Below are 21,354 nucleotides of genomic sequence, written 5' to 3'. Positions count from 1 at the left end.
GGTTGAAATATACTTGCGGTGGTACTGTAGCTGGACTGAAACACACCTTTTACCCACGGCACATGGTTTCCGACAAAAAAAGTCATCTTTATCAATATTTGTATTTATTGTACAATGTTTCTTTTCAATGGGTTGAAGTTTATTTTTTTAAGACTGTTAAAATAAAAGAAATCTACTATTTGTTTTACTTTTATTCTGTTCTATTCAGGAGCCATGTGCACCCACTGACAGGTCAAATCTGCTGCTGACATTTTGTACAGTATTGCCAAAGCATGTTAGATATATTATAAATTGACATCATCAAATGAAAAAAAAATTATACAGCAAATAAGAAATAAAGGAAATAAAGGAAATTTGAAAAGTATAATAATTACAAGAATAAAGAAATCTAGATTATTTAAATAAGGCAAATGAGTTATCTAACCATTTCCAATGGTGTAGATATATTTTGCAGCCAGTTTAGATATAATTTTGTTCTTTTTTGTCCTTCCAGGCTTAAAATAAAAATGACAACGGCTTAGAAAGCAAAACCAAGAGCCGAATCCCAGACATTTTAGGAAATTTAGAAACGCTGGACGTACTCGTTAGTTTGCGCCCAAAAAGGAGCATCTCTGTGGGTCTCTGCAAAGCATGTGAGATTATCTGTGGATGTCTGTGGGACAGTTCTTGCATATAAAAAAGTGTAAAAGGATGATAATAATAAAAAAAGAAATTCACCAAATGTACTTGGGCGGCCGTAATTTACCTGGGTGTCCCGCTCAAGTAAAGTCTATTGCTGTAAGAAATATTGGAAAATATTTAAATCGCAGTTTCTTTGTTATATTTAATCTGGAACAACAATACTGAATTTATATAAAGACGTGTTTGGACCTTAACGTCTGAATGCAGAATTATCCAAAGACCTGTATCAAAGACCCGTGAATGGCAGATTAACTTGCTCTTGCTTTTCCAATAAGGTTGGAAATTAAATGTGACAGAAATGTGGATGAAATGTGGATGATTGACAGGAATCATAACTAAGCAACACAACAATCTGTTAATAAGGAAGTAGTATGTGCCAAAGCTTGCATTCTCTTCTGTTAGACACTCAAAAGTCTATGTTTTTCCTTCACAAAAATGAACATACTTTTAGGGCGTAGTATAAGCATGTGAATTGGGAAGTATGTGTGGGAAGCACTGCATCAAATATACATCTCACTGCATTCTTCTTTGATTTTAGTATATCATGTGGCTCTGTCTGTGTTTGTTTACAGTGCTACATATATGTGTGGCATACATATTCAACAGTTTTAACCCATTTTTCCTGTTTCCATGTGGACACAGACATTTCTTGAAATTATGCCGTGTGGATGTAGCTTGAGATCTAAGATAGAACAACAACAACAACAACAACAACAAAAAAACAATTACCAAAAAGTCATTCTGTCACACGTGGGGATACATTTCACAGAATTAAAAAAAGTAATTGAATTTCTTAGATTCTGCATCTGTTCACCAAATAATGTCAGATTAAGCTGCCAGTGTAATGTCAGTTCATTGTGTATTACTTCATTATGACAGTATATGCAATTTATAAGCATTCAGGTAAAGTCTAAAGAGACTTTTATTCAGCATACATACTGTAGGTTTAATCACTACATTATTTTCATGTAGTCTCCTGCTGATTCTAGGGAGAAAAAAAGTGTGATTTTCAGCATTCTGAAATAAGGTGAGATGCACTATTAAAATGTTAATGACTTTAAGTATAAAAGAATGTAAAATCAAAGTACTAAACCAAGGCATGTGGTGCTGACTTTTTTTGTGTGTGTCATCATTATAAAAGATGCCATGTATGCATTCAATTTCTTCTCCACAGCAGCCTACAGCCTCCTGACTCATTTTATTGTACGGCGTGAGGCTGGCAAGCCAACCTTATTTTTTTACGAGTAAAGAATTGAAATGAGATCAAGTTGAGGTGAACACAACCATATTTTAACTACAGCAGTTCGAACTGTTGTTTGCCGAATGACTAAAAAGTAATCAGTATAAGGGTGAAAAACTGTAAATTTCTAGTCAAACCATCCTTCTGCAATCTTATATCAAAAACGGAAATATTGCAGCATTATTAGCTAAAATTGTGGAGGAGTGTTGCTATTATGTAATTTGTATTGTATTACAATATGGAACAATTAAGTGTTGATGTTAAATCAAAAGTAATTCACGAATACTTGGAAATTAAATAATGAGAATAATTCTCTATGGTTACAACTGATTTAGATATAAAATAACTGTCAAATGATTAAAGATGAAATGATAAAAAATATGATGTTAATTGTACCCAGCAAAAATGTAAAGTTACCTGAGAGAGTTGGAGAGACAGTGGGAGGGAGAGAGAGAGAGAGAGAGAGAGAGACAATGAAGAGAGAGTAGGTTCCAAAGCAGACAACTCCGAGAAGGAAAGGATCAGAGCAGGAAAAGCACAGAACAGGAAAAGAGAAAGAACAAAGTTTACCAACTATTTTGTATCTTTCTTGAATACGAACTAACCAAGCTGATCAACATGTGACCACATCGTAAAACCCCCAAAGTCCTCAGACATATTAACCAGGCCTTAATCTTATCGGAATCTGCCTTCGGAATATGTATTTTAAAACAGACATGTTTTGCCATATAAACAAATGCATAGAATAATACTTACTCTTACACATTTTTCTGTGTAGTTATACTGAGACAGTGACAGTTTCTGTCCCATAATCAGGGCTGTCACAGTAACCTCAGTGGCATATAACTGATAAATCCATTTCTAATGATGGAGAGATTACCATACACAAACCCGAGACACATTTTATCCTATTACGTTTTAAAGCTGTAAACTTTTGTCTTTTCTTTCAGCTGTTTTAAATAAGTATTAGAACAGCAGTATTTGTAAATTAAACATTTATTTGCAGAAAAGTCTAAAATTGTGTGTTATTTAGTTGATTCAGACACTATACTCACGCACTCACATCGAATGCTATCACCCGATTGAATGAGACCAGTAAGGGCCTTTTGCGCCTTGTAGTAGGCTCAGATGGCTGTTATCATCCACCCATATGGTTAATCAGCTATTCTATTAGAGAATGCTCCAGATCCAGATCTAATTTTACATTACTGTGATGGTTGAGTTTAGGGTTGGGGTAGGGGTAGACATTAATAAAATACAACAATGGGAAATTGAATAAATAATATAAATAATTTTCGTTAAACTCCAGCCGCAGCCGTTTGTGATCTATTGCTGATTAACCATGTAAATGGATGATAACAGCCTTCTGAGCCTAGTAGTAGGTGCAGAAGGTCCCTACTGGCCCATATCTATCAGCTGATAACCACTGATAACACCCAATCAATCGAGTGATAACATTCGAATCGGCTGACTCACAAGTAACAGTCAGGGATATCCAGATCAGATCACATGATTGGAAATTGGGCCCGATCATGCAGTTTCAGACTCGATTGGAATCGGACGTTACCTCTCGATCAGGACTCGTATATGTATGTATTCTCATTATTTTTTAACACATCTAGAGCTCTATTTTAACGATACAGGGGCAAAGTCTAAAGCGCAAGGTGCAAAAGCATTAAGGGCGTGTCCAAATCCACTTTTGCTATTTTAAGGACGGAAAAACCCGCTGGTCTAACAGGGTTGAGCTTATTCTCTTAATGAGTTATGTGTGTGTTTTAAGAATAAACCAATCAGACTCTCATCTCCCATTTAATTTAAGAGTCAGTTGCGTCATGCCATGGTGTATTTGTATTTACATGGCGGATTTTGTATGTGGAATAACTGAATGCTTTAGACTTTAGCCCTGCTCTCAGCTGGTCTATTGCGCAGTCAATTTTGGTTCCTCAAAATAGCAACGCGCCAACAGTGCGCCTTAACACACCTCTTTTCTAGACAGAAACACCCATGAGTCCACAAAGTGGCGCAAATGGATTTGCTATTTAAACAACGTGGCGGAAAACTGGAAAAATAGGGTTGCGTTGATCTGAAAATAGCAACACGTCAGGGCAAACAGGTCTTGCTCAGGGTGTATGATAGGGCCCTTAAAGTTATGCGGTGACACAGAGTTAGACCTCTTTCTTGACTTCACACTGAAAAAGCAACATGTGTGGCTTGACATCACTTTGTTGCAGAGACACTATTGGTTATGTAATGTGAAGGGATGCTGACAACGGAATGTGGATCCAAATGCAGGGTTTATTAGGAGAAGGGTCAGACAAGCAACAGTCAACACGGGAAAACAGATGTATACAGGAAATCCAGATTTGTGGTCAGTAAACAGACAGATGGTCTAAAGGCAGGCAGCAGATAAGAATAAAAAATACAGTACAACAAAGCTAGAATCTAGCAAGGCAAGGAAAATGTGTCATAATGTCACAAACAGTAAAACAAGATTGTCTGTGAGATATGTAAACGTGTGGTATTTGAGGTGCTATTTGTTTTTATATATTTTTTATATATTTACTGTTGCACTAAAGTGAAAAATTGATGTTATTTATTACTTGATTGTTCAAGCTACCTCACAGAAGGGCTCAGTTTGTTAACAGAGTTGTTGAATGTAAAAATAAGGTGAATTAAATAAAAATTAAGCAACATCCTGGAGTTTCTTCGCTCTTCGTTTTTTTTTTTTTATTATAGAAGTATCGGATCAGATTTCGGTATCAGTAGATACACGAAATCAAATGACTCTGATTCGGACTCGAGGACAAAAAAAAAACTGTTCGGGACATCCCTAGAAACAGTCACAACAAATGCTCACGGAATACATTGTGCATCAGTGAAGCAGATCTTTATTGCACGTAGATTATTAATGAGCAAAAAACATGTACAAAAAAACAGCATCAATAAACAGATGCTTCTTAAAGACTTAGTGCTTATCGTAAAAAGCTAAGCACTGGATCATTTTTAAGTATGTGGAGTTTGTGTCATTAGCTCTTGACAACTAAAGTTAGTGTTCTCAGATGAATGACTTCTTGGATGCTGGTGTAAGTGTAAATTTCTGTTTACGTGAGACTAGCCTCTAAACCCCAAAAGAGTAAACATATATATATATATTTTTTCATTATGCACTGTATAATGGTGCGAATTGCATCATCTGCACTTTACACATGTATAGACCAATTTTCCAACAACACGTTCAATGTATACACACACACACAGACACACTTTTTTGGCCTGTTTCATGGCAGTTTTGCATTCGGGACATGGTAGATTTCCATTGGTGATCTGGATGGTCTCATTTGCCATCACAAGTCATTTTTAGAATTGGGGCCGGCGGGCTAGGCAGGTTTGCCATGTGTGTGTTATCCGCGCTTAACCATGTGTAAATGGCAGCCCCTCAGGAGCACGAGGGTGTGCGTGGAGGCGATGTGGTCCAGAGAACCTGTGAGGGACACACGGCACGTCTGAGCGTGAGGGGAAGCCCTGTGCTTTTTGAAGTGGAACCTCAGAGACTGTGTTTACTCTTCTGGGAGCTAGGCCACACAAGAATGCGTGTGTCATGACGGGATGTAGGAGCCGAGGAATGTTCCTCACAATCCCCACACTGTAGCACTGAGCCAGCCAAAGAGCAAGACGTTTGGAATATTTATTTTAGCAGCAGCGTTTAAAAAAGACATTGGTTTATAGCATAGATTGATGTTGGATCATGAAGAGCCCATGTTATGATTGCATTCTGTTGTTCTTGGATGACATCCACTTAGTCTCTGTGAAAAAAAACTAGATACTTTGTATTCATCATAATTGACAGAGGATTTCTTTTATTCTGTTTAATATGCTGTTTTTAGCTAATGTTGAAGATAAGGCACTCTTTTGAGACTGACCATTTTGTCTTGCAGAGCCTGAATTGGACGCGCCAAGAGTGCTGGACAATATTGCTAAACAAGTCAACAAGACAGCGAGGAGACGGAGACACGCTGGTGATGAGGACTACAACATTGAGATTTTGCTCGGAGTTGATGATTCTGTCGTCCGATTCCATGGGAAGGAGCATGTGCAGAACTATCTGCTCACGCTCATGAACATTGTGAGTATGCCACCATCTTTAGTACACTGTAAAAAGTGATTCATGACTTTACATTAAAAAATGTGTGAGCTAGTCATAACTTGGAACTGTAAAGTCTCTATACCTATGTATAATGGGTTTTCTCGTTTTTGTTTTCAAAACGGAAAAACAAAGAAATTGTTTGTTTCTACCAAATTTGAATCTAAAATGCAAGTGAAGAGTGGGGGGTGAGGGATGGGGTAATCAAATCAAAGCAAATCAAATCACTTTTATTGTCACATCATCAGCAGCATGTGTGCTGTGATGAGTGAAAAGCTTAGGTGCTGGCTCCAGACAGTGCAAAATACAGACAGTGCAAATACAACTATAGTGCAAAATACAGACAGTGCAAAACAACATACAACAGTATACTCCAAAAAAAAACAAACAAAAAAAAAAAAAAACAGGACAATGTAAAATTGGCAGTGTTGACAGCAATATGTACAATAAACAGATGTACACATGTACAGTAAGGATTGGTTAAATGCGTACTTTACATGGACACCAATAATCTGATTCGGAGTCTACCATGTAAACAGCAATTTTTGATTAATTTAATCTGATTAAGGTCATAATCGAACTAAACAGAAATCAAATAAAGACATGTGAAGTATGCCGATTTCAGTCGTATTATTGAAGTGCAGTACAGACATGTAAATACAGAAATCAAACAATTACCGTCATGTAGGATTTTTCTCCGCATTTTGTGATAAGATTTTCCATGCACACCTGCATTGTGCAATGCGGAAGTTTTTTTTCCAAACGGCGTGCTGTATTGAATTTCATTAAAACAACAATCTTCCAGCAGTTCAAAATGTATCCAGTATCTTATTTGTGATGGGGGCATGCATGAAATGTTCCTAAATGAAGTGCCAAACTGCAGTTAAAGTCAACAAATTAAAAATGAAACACCCAAAACTACATGAAACTCCGCAGGAAATGTGGATAGAGTGGTGACGCAATGATGTTAATCAAAATATGAGCTATAACATGTAAAACGGGATCATAAAAGGAACATTCAAAAAGCAACTCATGTAAAAACCTTATTTATATTATTGTTGCCAGGGCCCTTTAATTATTTTGTTAATGTCACTGATGCACAAGTCTTTTCTCTATAGTTGTTTATCTTATGTAATTTATTAATACATTAGTGAGTATCATCTTTTGATTATTATTCTGAAATGCAGACTATACTGGCAAGTTAAAAGTGCTGTTGGTTCAGTGTTTTGAATTGCTCATTTGAGATGCCATTTTGCAAATGAAATGAGCATGAAGTAAAAATTGGGGAACCTATTTATGGAAAGATATTTGGGCACATTTTCAGGCCTTAACAGCATCGTTGGTCATATTGTAATGTTGTTATGTCGATTGTGACTTGTCGACAAACATGCTCAATAAAATAGTCCTACCCCTGTCATTTGAATAACAGGTTTCCAAGTAGTTGTCAGAAATTAAAATGCTAAAGGATTCGCAATTCCATTAGAGTTTTGTCAGGTTACATGCATGTCGCAGAGAAAGAGAAAAAGCAAATGTAGCAGTTAATATTCCTATTTAGATATGTCAGGCTCATAGATCATAAGACATGGGACCCAGATAGCATATGAATGTGGGCCACTTTAGGCAGTTATGCAGCACTGCTGGACTTCCTTCGGCCCAGACAAAATGAATGTGAGCCTGAAGTGGCCCACCAGTACAATGGCAAAAGGGTGCCAAAGATTCTAATTCATATATGGGCCATTTAAGGCAAAGAGTTGGCACTTATTTCAAAATGTAATCTGAATATGAGCCTAAAGTGGCCCATATGGAAAATGGTAAATTTGGCCCAAATGACAGAGGACAAATGTGGGCCACAGTTGGCAAAAATTTGGCATAGTCATGTAAGGGTAATCTAGGTCTAAACCCAAAGTGGCTCACATATGTAGGTCCAAATGTGGCCCAGTTATTTTAAAACATATGTGGGCCACTTTTGGCAAATATTTGTCATCATAGTAATCATAGTAAGCTTTGGCTAATGTGGCTGTGAGCCTAAAGTGGCCCAGAGAAGATATGGCAAATGTGGCCCAGATCTGGCAAACAGGAGTGGACCGCCCAAGTGCCATCATTCCATGCGGTATGTGGGCCAGATGTAAGTATCTGGTGTGGGCCAGATCTGGGCCAGAATAAAAGCAAACTGTGGCCCAGAATAAGGTCAGTTCTGGTCTATTTGGTTGAATTCTGGCTGATATGTGGTATTACTATTATTATTATTTTGTGTGGAGTTTGCATGTTCTCCCCATAGGTTTCCCCCACAGTCCAAAGACATGCGCTATATAGGTGAATTGAATGAAAAATAGTGACCGTAGTGTATGTGTGTGTGTGAATCAGAGAGCTTATGGGTGTTTCCCAGCATGGTGCTGGGTTGTGGCTGGATGGGTATCCGCTGCGTAAAACATATGTCTGAGTAATTGACACTTCATTCTGCTGTGGCGATTCCGGATTAATGAAGGGACTATGCCGAAAAGAAAATTAATGCATGAATAATAATAATAATAATAATAATAATAATAATAATAATAATAATAATAATAATAATAATAATAATAATAATAATAATAATAATAATAATGGAAGAAGAAGAAGAAGAAGAAAAAGAAGAAGAAAGAACACAACTGTGTATTTGTGTATAAGAATTGTTACTTTAACCTTTAAGTACTTGAAATGCTGAATGAAATCCAATAAAGCAAACTCATATAACTTCAACACACAGTATTCTAGATTTAAATCTCCGTCCTCAAATCCAAAGCTCTTTCACACTATTTTGTGACTGTCAGACAATCTTTATTGTTGAACAGTCAATTTTCTTCCTCCTCATAAAACCTATTAACTCTCCTTCAGATTCAATCCTCTGACATACATGCAAATGAGAGTGACAGGTGCCTACTGTAAGTGCCTTTACTATTTTACACATGTATTCAAGATGATTACTGATGCCAAAATACCTCTTGGGTGGACTGCAGAAAGTGGATGGCAGCAATTAGCATTAGCTTATACACAAAAATGTCATTAAAATATAAAATAAATAAAACTTGCAAACTAAAATACACCTGTAAAGATGCTGACCGTCTATAAAGGCTAAAATTGTCCACATGCGTTCCTGTTTCCCTCTGTTTTGTTTTGTTTTATTGTTTGTTTTTTGGAGGAATTGTTGAATCTCAATTGTTGAAACGGAAGACCCTATTATGTGTACAAAACTGACAAGTGTTTCATTTTGTAAATTGCACTGTTGTGGGGAGATTTTTTAAAATGCACTGTGTCATCTGTGAAGATAATGCATCAGTCATTAGGCTTTAGAGATTCAGCATGAAACTGTAGGATATAACTGTAGACACACACACACACACGCACACATGCACGCGCGCACACACACACACACACACACACACACACACACACACACACACACACACGCACGCACACACACACACACACACACACACACACACACACACACACACTCACACAGTGCCTGTAAGCTCCTTTTGTCCAATATATTCATGTTGCCCGTTTGATTGTATCCGACCCTTAGTTTTGCTGGAGCAATTTGCAAGAGTTCAAGCAGCATTTCCTTTTGCATTTTCTTTTTGCCTTTTCAAATAAGGCATAGGCGCAGATGTGAGACACTTGACAATTTGAGGAACGCAATATCTACAAAGCAACTTTGAATATACAGTTTTACAAAATTCAACCGCTTTTTTTGAAACTTCAGAAGTTCTTCCTCCAGTAGATGTCCCTGCTGCTCTGTTCAGCAGTGCATTAATGAGGTGTCCACTATAGTGTTGAAGAAACCCTCACCAATGACTGGCCCATCCACAGAACCCACAGCGTGTTTACAGCTATTATATCAAAGGTTCACCCAAGATACATGAAGAAAAAGTATTAAACATATGAATTTATAAATAAGCACATTCATAAATGCATTAATAATTATATAAATAACAACATATCTTTATTTATTCATTGATATTCATTCATGTATTTTTTTTTTTAATGTAGTTTCCTCCAGAAACTGGAGTGGGTGTGCTTTCAGAATGTAACGAGCTCTGTATAATATACAACATCACTATATGTAGACTTCCGTGATTAGCCCTCTTCCATGCTTATTTAAAGCTTTGTTGCCTGAAGAGGACAATTTTCAGTATCAAACAGCTTCTGTTTAATTGCATGAGACGGCTAGGAAAAAAGAGAGGGCGGCAGTTGGTAAGAGACTAACAGTCCTCTGCTGATTTACAGAGTCGTTGAGGCAATCTGTGTTCATATGCCAGTGAACAATTTAATCATTCGCACGGGTACATTATTTTTTGCTGCACTTCCGCAAAACAGATCTGCTGAGGCATAGTTTTTATTTCTGCCCTCCTTCATTTTTTTTAAAGCTGTCCAAACGTGCATATAAATCTACATGGTTTGTCTATCCATTTCTTTTTTTTTGGAACATAATTAGATTCATTTCACCTTTTTTCTTCTCTTGGGTGTGGAGGTTGTGTCAGACCTGACACCTTCTGCAAGGTTTAGCATGAAAAACCAAAATGCTGTGAAATTTGTGTGCAGATACAGTTGAAGTCAGAATTATTAGCCCCCTTTTGAATTTTTTTTCTTTTTCAAATATTTCCCAAATGATGTATAATAGAATCAGGAAACTTTCACAGTATGTCTGATAATATTTTTTCTTCTAGAGAAAGTCTTATTTGTTTTATTTTGGCTAGAATAAAAACAGTTTTTATTTTTTTATGAACCATTTTAAGGTCAAAATTATCAGCCTCTTTAAGCTAATTCTTTTTTTCATTAGTATACAATAACTTGCCTAATTACCCTAACCTGCCTAGTTAACCTAATTAACCTTGTTAAGCCTTTAAATGTCACTTTAAGCTGTATAGAAGTGTCTTGAAAAATATCTAGTCAAATATTATTTACTGTCATCATGGCAAAGATAAAATAAATCAGTTATTAGAAATGAGTTATTAAAACTATTATGTTTAGAAATGTGTTGAAGAAATCTTCTGTTCGTTAAACAAAAATAGGGGTAAAAAAAATAATTCAGGGGGGCTAATAATTCTGACTTCAACTGTATTTTTTTGATGGTTGGCTGTCAGAAAAAAATTAAGTAATAAAATATTTACCAATAATAATCGGCTTTATAGTTGTAGCTTATAGCTATAGCTTATATTGTGGACTTTTGGGTTTAGTAGCCTCAACATGAACATTTCCTGTTATAATACTAACCCTCAGGCACTACAAGATGTAGCTGACTTTATTTTCCAGCAATTAAAAAAAAATGTTCCTGGATCCGTGGTGATTCATAAAATGCAAATCAAATACCAGTACTTTGAGAGGCAAAAAAGATGCTGTAAATAAAGCATTGTAATGAGTGCTGTGTGACTAAAGCTCTTTCCTCTGTTATCAGGATAATCACTAGTGACTGATGCTATAGACTGTGGTCTTTAACACCCTTGTTAGTGCATGTGATATATGTCATTATGTGACAGGAAGCTTATGGACCCGACTCCTATGAACACATTCATGAACATTTACATAGGCTGTGGATTAAAGGTAATAATGTTGTAAATAATGTTTTTTTTTGTTTGTTTTTTTGCACAAACTAGCCATCACGATTTTTTTAGCCAGGATCACTAAAATCCAATATAAATCATAATTATCATTCAGATTTGGTTGAAGGTATGGTTCTGTTCTGGGCAAACATTCCCTGCCTGGATGAGAATGAATAGCCTCAGTGGTAAACAGAATGATTAATGATGTCATTAAAATTCTCAGTGACTTTTTATTTAAAAAAACAACAACATAATTTAGCAGTCTGATTTAACAAGAGGCATCTGATTCCTGGCTGTGGACGAGAGGAGGAGATGACAATGGAGGTGGCTGACTTCCTGAACAAAAGTGATAAGCTGCTAAATAATACAACAGCCTCTTAAAGGAAATTATGACTGGCTGGGGTAAACTATCCCTTCAGGAAAAAAGCTCAAATCATATAGCATTAAACTGGAGAATCTCAAATAGAACACAGATGTTTGTTTAGATCCATGACAATTGCCTCTCCCCTCTGCCGCATGGAGGATCAGGACGACCTGAACTTTTTGTTTACAGAGTCAAACAGAGCTAGAATCTGCTTAACTGGGTCACTTTGGTGCTACTGTCATGAGAACAACTGCTGAATCATGTATGCACTATAAAAGAAAAGTCACAGGTGTTTTTGTTTAATTACGGGGTTCATTATGGGACATTGATCTCTGCTCTGCCGACTTGTGATGTTGAAAATTCAATTCTACAGTTTCACAAAGTGACTTTAATTGACATTTTATTGACAATATATAGAGAAACAAGTCTGTAAAATAACAGAAAATGAACTGGCAGTTTATTACAAGGGTTTTGTATCATAATATACAACATTAACCCAGACAATATATCACTTTAAACTATTAAAATGTTTTTCAAACTTTCCTATGTTGAAGGTTTTTGGAAGAACAATCAAGGTCCCGTAATGTAATTCAAAAGCATAATAAAATTATGGATATTTTTACAGTGTGGAAGTATTCACACTGGCATTCTAAAGTGTTCATTATGATATCAGTTAGTATTTATATCATTTGGTAACATTTTATATCTACTGTCTTCTTTAGACATTCTTTTAAGTGTAAATTCAAGAGTTCACCCTTAGCTGATGATTGATTATTTAGCAAGTTTGGCATGCTGTCCCGGGAGAGAGCCCTGAGCTCAAAGGTCCTTGAGCCCTGGGCTCCCTTCTGTTTGCAGGGCGAGAGCGGAGCTCTGAGCTCAGGTAGGTCTCGAGAACGCTCCCCCTTTTTTTTTTTTTTTGAAAAGAGCTGATGACAGAAAATGATTGGTATGAAGAGATATGCTGCTGGATGAGAGTTTGACTGTAGTGCTAAATTTAGATTGATTCATTCACTTATGGCGCATGTTTTTGGAATCAGAGAGGAAACCGGAGAACCCGGGGGAAACCCACATGAGCACAGGAAGAATCATGATCACTTTGCACAGAAACGACAGCTGGCCTATTTAAAGACTAGAACCGGTGACGCTCTTGCTGTGAGGTAACAGTGTTAATCACTGGGCCACCTTGCCGCCCTATGAAGGGAAAGGTGGAGGAGTAGGGGTGGAAGGGGGATTCTTCAAATCGAAGATTACTATAGTAAGAAACCCCGGCTCTTTATAGTGGGTTAGGAATCGTCTAATTGGTGAATCATACATTAGTTAATGCAGAACCAGCCGTGTTCAATCATAATCAAGTGATCCTCTCGAAATTAGTTTATAAATAAACTTCACAACTATGTAAGCTAGTTGCCACTGCTGGTCACATTAGTAGATTGTCAGCTAAGTATCTGCTAAGTACACTTTATTTTGATGCCCCCTTAAGTAACATTCTACTTTTTTGTGAATACTATGTCAAATCAACACCAGGATTCTGTAACAGAATGGCCATTTCCAGTTCATTTTCTTTTGTCACATCAAATTTACATGTATACTTTCTACTAAAATTTTAGAACTAAACTTTCAGTGTATGTCATCTTTTACTGCATGTCATACAGTGTGCACAACTTACTAGACTAACAGCAAAGGTGAGCCCCTCACCGTGTCCAGCAAGCAGCAAGCAAAGTATTGAAAATGTTGTTTTGAAAGGCATGTCTGAGATAAAGTTATGTCAGAAAGTTATGTTTTTTTCTTAGCAGAACGTTGCTATGCAACAGAGGCACACACGTTTAAAAGCATGGGGAAAAGTAGCCAATGCTAAATTGCATGCAGTCAATTTGACCGTTATGGACATTCAAGGTGATACTCAGAATTCAGAATACTCAGGACTCAAAAACTAAGGACTTTTGTATTTAGTGTTATTAATAACATAGTATTAGAATGAAGTATGTGCATTTAGTAAAAGTCAGAGTATTATTTAATACATTTTTCTTCTGATGAGAGTTACAGACAGTTTCAAACATAAAATACTGTATGGCATAAGTGACCCAATTCCATTTTTTCCTTTCATATGTAGCATAGATAGGATATGGTTCACAATGAGAAAAAAAGCCCATGGATTTCAATTTTTCAGATCAGTTTCAGTCCGTATTCATTCGCATGAGGGAAATAACTTTGTGCATTTGAGTCTGCCACTTAAGCAGACAGATAAGGTGTTGACCTTTTATCATACATCATTGAAAAAGCAAATGACGTCAAGTGTGATTTTGACATCTATGAACTGAAGTACCCATGATCAGTGCTGCATGAATGATGAATGCAGCAATGGCTCTCCTCTTTTTTTCTCTCCAGAGCTGACCTTTTATGATGGTGTAGAGAGAAAAACATGGTATAATCAGTTTGTCTTCGTCCTGTGATTGTATTGATTATGAGATTATCTTATTTTAGTTATTTTACCATGCATGTAAAGTGTAAATGCAGACTTGAACACAGGTTGACTTTCTGTCTATAGTGTAAGTGCAGAATCAAAGTTATTACACTTAGAAATGTAAATGTGGCCTTAGTGAACCTATAGTTTTATTATACTATAGTTTAATGCCAGAAAAGCATAAAAGTAACAAAATATAAATTAACCTTTTCTTTTAACTCAAAATTATAATTTGATATTGCCAAATCAATCGAATACAGTATGAACATATATACCAACAAAAAGCATGTATAATGTATTATAAAGAACTCTCATATCCTCATAAGGCCCAAGGTGTTTTTTACATGCATTTTTTTATTTCTCTTTGCTATTTGGGCTTATTAGAACCTAATTAGAATAAAAACCTAAGTATCATCTTTTGACACAATGTACTTTTAGAGAAAAATTATGTCCATATATGTGCACTCGTGGTCCGAATTTGTGGGCCATAAAGCACTTTTTCCTGAATTTTTTTAAAGCATATTTAACATAGAATTTTTTTTGAACTTGCTTTGACTATCAGAGAGTAAAAACTATTTTTTTCCCTCATTTTGGACGGTTAAAAGTAGTGTTTGGGACATTTCAAATGCTGCAAAACAGTTGCAGGATGACACTGTATGTCTGTAACAAAATATGAAACATTCGAAGTATTTTAAATAGCCACTTAAGAGCTAAAATGTGCTGTTCATGTATGTGGACACTCAAGCCCTAGGAGGTTAAATTTATTAAAAAAGGGCTGCAACATGTACAGTACATTTCTTTGGAAGAATTATTATTAAGACTTTTTTAAACAATTGTATATCTTGTGTTGCAAAAGACAAAAAGCCTTTTTTTTTTGCCAAAGGGAAAAGCCAGAAAAAAACACAAGCCCTTAGCAAGAATGACATGTCTACAAACTGTTCACTTATCTTTTTCACTGTTGAAGTCTTGTTTGCAATTCATGGCGTCCAGAGGAACCACTGATTCGACTGGGTTTGCTCTGATAGCGATCCTGATCGCCATGAAGATTCCATTGCAGATGCAGGTCACATTTGGGTCACATAAATGCTCCTGGAAAACAGCAGAAAGATAACAAACGCAACATGTAGCTACTTTTTATTATTGCTGAAAATCATGATATTAATGATATTAATATCACTTTAAAATTACTTTAAATATTACAAAGCCAATTTGTTATTTTTGAAGCAGTTAACAATAACAATAGGTCTTAAGCTGCGGTCACACTTGACTTTTCTTCCCATAGACTTCCATTCATACGCACGCGAATGCGTCTGACCGGAAACGCAGGGTCATGCGTCAAGTTTCGCATGTCGCTGCGGTGCAATGTTCAAGCTTGGTGAACTCTGACCTGCAAAATTGCATCACTTGACAGCGTGAGACCAATCGAGGATCAAAACACGACCTCTCTGGACAGAAATTTAAAACATGGAGCAATCGGTCGCGTTTTTAAATATCTAATAAGCTTGTTTAATCCGGCCCCTTTTTGCAGCGCAGTACGACAGAATTTCGCACACACAAAGCCCAGTGTGACCGTAGCTTAATTCACTGAACATGCATACGCACAAATTTATGTATGAAATGTGCATAAATGATTCATCAAAACTTTTTTTGATGTGTAAAAAAGTGTTTTTACTACTGACACATTATTATTGTGTCTCACCTCACCAGGCATGCCAGCTGCCACCATCTTGAAAATGTTTATACAGCTGAAATCAGAATTATTAAACCACCTTTGAATGTTTTTTCTTTTTTTAATTTTTCCCAAATGATGTTTAACAGAGCAAGGAAATTTTCACAGTATGTCTGATAATTGTTTTTTCTTCTGGAGAAAGTCTTATTTGTTTTATTTGAGCTTGAATAAAAGCAGTTTTGAATTTGTAAAAAATTATTAGCCCCTTTAAGCTATTTTTTTCCCGATAGTCTACAGAACAAACCATCATTATACAATAACTTGCCTAATTACCCCATCCTAGGGTGCGTTTCCGAAAACCATCATTAGCCAACTAAGGTCGCAAGTTCCATCGTTACAAACATAGTACGTTGATTTTCCGTTTCCCAAATCCATCGTTCCAACAAACAAGTTAAAGTTATCTCTCTCAGGTGTAATTTGCTTTCAAAGAATTTTTAAAGTTCAGTTTTAGCGATCTTTATATTGACAATTGCGTTCCCTTCGTAGTGCACTTTGAAAACATTGATGTGATATATATATATATATATATATATATATATAAATACAAAATTTCATTTCTTAATAAGTAGCATCATTATTTATTTATTTATATGATTTATATATGAGATTAGAATATGTGTTAGCTTTTGTAAGTGATTTTATGTTTTAGAATAAAATATGTAATGTTCTCAATAATATTTGTAAAGGAAGCATAGGCTTCATATATATATACATATATTTCAACTAATATGGAAAGTGAGTGCATGTTTTTATCAAAACTAATATTGGATTTTTTTTTACATGTGTGCGTGTAAAACAAAATAATTTGTAGAAAGAAATTGTATGGTTCTCCTCTAAAGAAGTTGTTACTCCACCCCGTTTAGAGCATCATTATGGGCGTTTTACATTATAACTAATGTGGTTCAAACTATGGATCTGCGTCAGAGAAACTATGGTTTTGGGAAACACTCATTACTACATCGTTCGTTTACCAAATGATGCCCCGTATTATGATAGTTCAGCCGCAAGTTACATTGTTGTTTGGGAAACGCACCCCTTCCTAGTTAACCTAATTAACCTAAGCCTAGTTAAGAGCAAGGACATTTTTTACAGTATGTCTGATAATATTTTTTTTCTGTAGAAAGTCTTATTTGTTTTTGTTTTGGCTAGAATAAAAGCAGTTTTTAATGTCTAATGAACCATTTTAAGGTCAATATTATTAGACCCTTTAAGCTATATATTTTTTTCGATTAGTCTACAGAACAAACCATCATTATACAATAACTTGCCTAATTACCCTAACCTGCCTAGTTAACCTAAGTAACCTAGTTAAGCCTTCAAATGTCACTTTAAGCTGTATAGAAGTGTCTTGAAAAATATTTAGTCAAATATTATTTACTGTCATCATGGCAAAGATAAAATAAATCAGTTATTAGAAATGAGTTATTAAAACTATTATCTTTAAAATGTGTTAAAATCTTCTCTCCGTTAAACAGAAATTGAAAAATATAAACAGGGGCTAATAATTCTGACTTTAACTGTACAGTCCAACAATGAAAAAGATCTGATTAGTTGATATTTAACACACATTGTGTTGTGCACACTGTGTTGTTGTTGTTTTTTTACTTCTCTTTCTTTTTAAAAACAATCATTTAAAAATACACAAGTTGTTAAATATAGCCAAAACACATTATTATTGTTATTATGTTATTAGTTAACACATAATTGTTGTTAGTGTAGCAGTTTAATGGCAGTTGCAAGTTACAGTGCATATAGTGTTTCTGAAGTCTAATGTATTTGCCACTTACTTGAGAAGTTAATGAAAGTTTTGAAAGGGAAATTTTTGAAGGGACATGTAGTCTATTAAACTGTAAATTCATTGATGTAAAGCAGTGGATGTACAGTATGTGAAAACTTGTGGTGATATGAGCTGCTGCTGGTGACCCATTTAAAAAAAAAAGAAATGTTTGTGCTTTTTAGGATGTAGTCATTGGGCACAGCACTACACCCAGCATTCAGCCAGCAAAACTGTGCCTCCGAAACGCAGCACCCCATACAGCAGCCTCTTAGCAAGGTGGGGAAGGAAAAACATCGAACCTTTAAAAGCCCTCTGTATGACCAGCTCAACACTGGGGCCTTTTCATTTAGCAACCTTTCATAGGCTTTTCCATGCCAACCGTAGCCCCATGACCTGTCTAAAACGCCTTCTATGCCTCTCAGAGCCACTCTTACGAGTTTGAGATCCCATTTCCTCCAGCTCCCTTTATCTTGGTTCTGTTGTTGAAAAAGCATTGCACTCTCTCGCTCATTGTCAGTCATGGTGAGGGTTCAGAAATAAGATGAAGCAGCATTGTTTGTTTTTTGCAGTCCCTGAAGCTGATAAAATCAGTAGCTGTCATAGATGACTAGGTGCTGGATGACGCAGCTTATATCCTCACCTGGTATCCATTTTCCACTTTGTGGTAGGATCAATGTTTTGTTGTTTTATTATGTTGCGTTTAAGGCATAATAATGTGTTTATTTATGGTGTGTTTACAGGTGAATGAGATTTACCACGATGAATCTTTGGAAGTGCACATCAACGTTGTGCTTGTAAGGATGATCATGCTTGGATATGCTAAGGTAAATTACTGTTTAATATCAAATGTCTGTTAGTAAGCATATTAGCCATATGCATTTTTTTATATTATAACATGTTTATGGCAGAGTCATGAAGTGTCATTGATTATTTTCATCTTCACTCAAATTCAATTTTTACAAGATGCATTTTTTATTCAGATTGATTTACTTATAAGCTGTTTTTACAGCATTTTGTGTTCATTTAATAAGACAGCTTAAGTGTACTCACTCACACAACTCTGCATAGATTGAGGTAATAAAATATTCACCACAGGCTCAATGGAAAATGTGTCTCAGCCTACATTTTAGTGAAATCATAAAAACTTCCTTAAAATACATTTGTCGTTTCTAGGTAAGTTGAGCACTATGGGGCAGTGTGATCCTAAAAATGTGTTCCTTTTCACACTAATAGTATTTATAGGGACATATTATCAATGAATGTTTTGGTGCAGTTCTTTCTTGTGGGCATGTGCAAAAAATATATATATTTTAGATTTGTAAAAAATGTAGACACATGTCATCTGAAACTTGCATCATAATGTACCCGGAGCAATGTATTTCATTTGACATTTTCATGAATTACAAAAAATGTAGGCAATGTCTTGCATTGAATTTACAATGTTTTGCATTTTCAGTGTGGGATGCAAAAAAAATTAAAATAAAAATCATGTTAAATATTGTTTGTCAGACCTTAATCTTAATCTCAATCATCAAACTAATTTAAATGATAGTTAAAAATTACAAACACACTATGCAGATTTTAAATGAAGGTTTTATCATTAAGGAAAAACAACATAGCCCTGTGTGAAAGAAAATAACTGAGATCTACCAGTTTGGAAAAAGTTATAAAGCCATTTCTGAGGCCCTGGGACTTCAGCAAGCCACAGTGAGAGCCATTATTTACAAATGGCTAAAACATGGAACAGTGGAGAATTTCTTCCCAGCAGTGGTCGGTCAACCAAAATTAGAGTGCAGCGACAACTTAACCAAGAGGTCACAAAAGACACCACAACAACATCCAAAGGACTGCAGGCCTCACTTGCCTCAGTTAAGGTGAATGTGGAGACATGGCAATAACTAATTACATGGCAGAGTTCTAAGATGAAAACCACTGCTGAGCAGCACAAACATAAAGGCTCAGTTTTGCCAGAAAATATCTTGATGTTCTCCAATACTTTTGGTAAAATAATCTGTAAACTGACGAGACAATAGTTGAAATATTTAGAAGCTGTAAGTCCCATTATATGCGGCAAAAGAATGTAACTCCACATTTCAGAAAAAGAACCATCATACTAACAGTAAAATGTGGTGGTGGTAGTGTGATGGTCTGGGGCTGTTCTTTTGCTTCAGGAACTGGACATTGTGCTGTGATAAATACAACTATGAATTGTTCTGTGTGCCAAAATATGAATGATATAAATTCAATTCAAGTAATCTTCATTTATATAGCACTTTTACAATGTAGATTGTGTCAAAGCGGCTTAACATAGAAGTTCTGGTAAATTGAAACTGTGTCAGTCCAGTTTTCAGAGTTGAAGTTCAGTTGAGATTCAGTTCAGATACTGAAGAGCAAATCCATTGTGCAGCTCCACAAGTCCCAAACAACCTGAAGGAGAATGTCCGACAATCTGTTAGGGAGCTCAAGCTGAAGCAAACTTGGGTTCTGCAGCAGGACAATGATCCAAAGCACATCAGCAAGTCCACTTCTGAATGGGTGAAGAAAAACAAAATGAAGACTTTGCAGTGACCTAGTCAATGTCCTGACCTGAATCCAATTGAGAAGCTGTGGCTTGACCACTGGCTAACAATTGTGCAAAGATGAGCTGGCTAAAATTCCCGCACAGTGCTATAACAGACTCGAAAACGCTTGACTGCAGTTGTTGCTGCTAAGAGTGGCCCACTTCATCACACAGGGCTATGTAGATTTGTGTTTTGTTTTCACTTAATAATACAAACCTTCATTTAGAAACTGCATAATATGTTCACTTGTGTTTTCTGCAACTGATCTCTACATTTGTTTCTTGATCTTCATGATGAATTTCATGAAGTGTGACAAACATCCCAAAAATTAAAATTCAGTAAGGGAGCAAAACACTTGTTCACACCATTGTATATATATATATGCACACATGTTCTAGGCAAAAAAGTTAGTACCCTGGGGTAATTTATTGAGGTTTTATGAAGTCAACAGATTCACTGAGTTCACAGATTCTTAATAGTTATATACACTTCATAGATAATATACAAAGTTTTCTGACAGGAAGCTTGCACTCCTGCCTGTTGTGCACAAGCTTAGTATTGTTTGGCCCTGATCATGTCAATGATCAGTCTTTTATTATTTAATCATAACCCTGGTATATTGCCAGGAAAAGGCACACACACACACACACACACACACACACACACACACGCATTACACAAACAGCTCTTCCAAACATCGGCAAAGCTAGCCTGGCAGTTGTTTTTAAAACTATTAGTTGCAGTCAAAAACTATTATACATATGAAGAAGTTTAGTTGTTTATAGTCTTAAATAGGTCACAGGACATTTTTTACAGTT

General features: G+C 35.9%; 1 protein-coding gene across 2 annotated transcripts in view; it reads left to right on the top strand.

The window, feature by feature from the left end:
• The window catches only part of adamts3 (ADAM metallopeptidase with thrombospondin type 1 motif, 3), a 200,136-nt gene that overhangs the window by 70,892 nt on the left and 107,890 nt on the right, over positions 1 to 21,354 (top strand). For both annotated transcript variants that reach the window (XM_056458158.1, XM_056458157.1), the window contains exons 5-6: positions 5,857 to 6,044; positions 18,716 to 18,799. In XM_056458158.1, coding sequence (XP_056314133.1) covers positions 5,857 to 6,044; positions 18,716 to 18,799 — 272 coding nt within the window. The remainder of the gene's footprint in view (positions 1 to 5,856; positions 6,045 to 18,715; positions 18,800 to 21,354) is intronic.

The sequence above is a fragment of the Danio aesculapii genome, chromosome 5 (assembly GCF_903798145.1).
Source record: "Danio aesculapii chromosome 5, fDanAes4.1, whole genome shotgun sequence".
Lineage (NCBI taxonomy): Eukaryota > Metazoa > Chordata > Actinopteri > Cypriniformes > Danionidae > Danio > Danio aesculapii.
The sequence above is the reverse complement of the archived record's forward strand: the minus strand, read 5'-3'. Positions and strand labels throughout refer to the sequence as shown.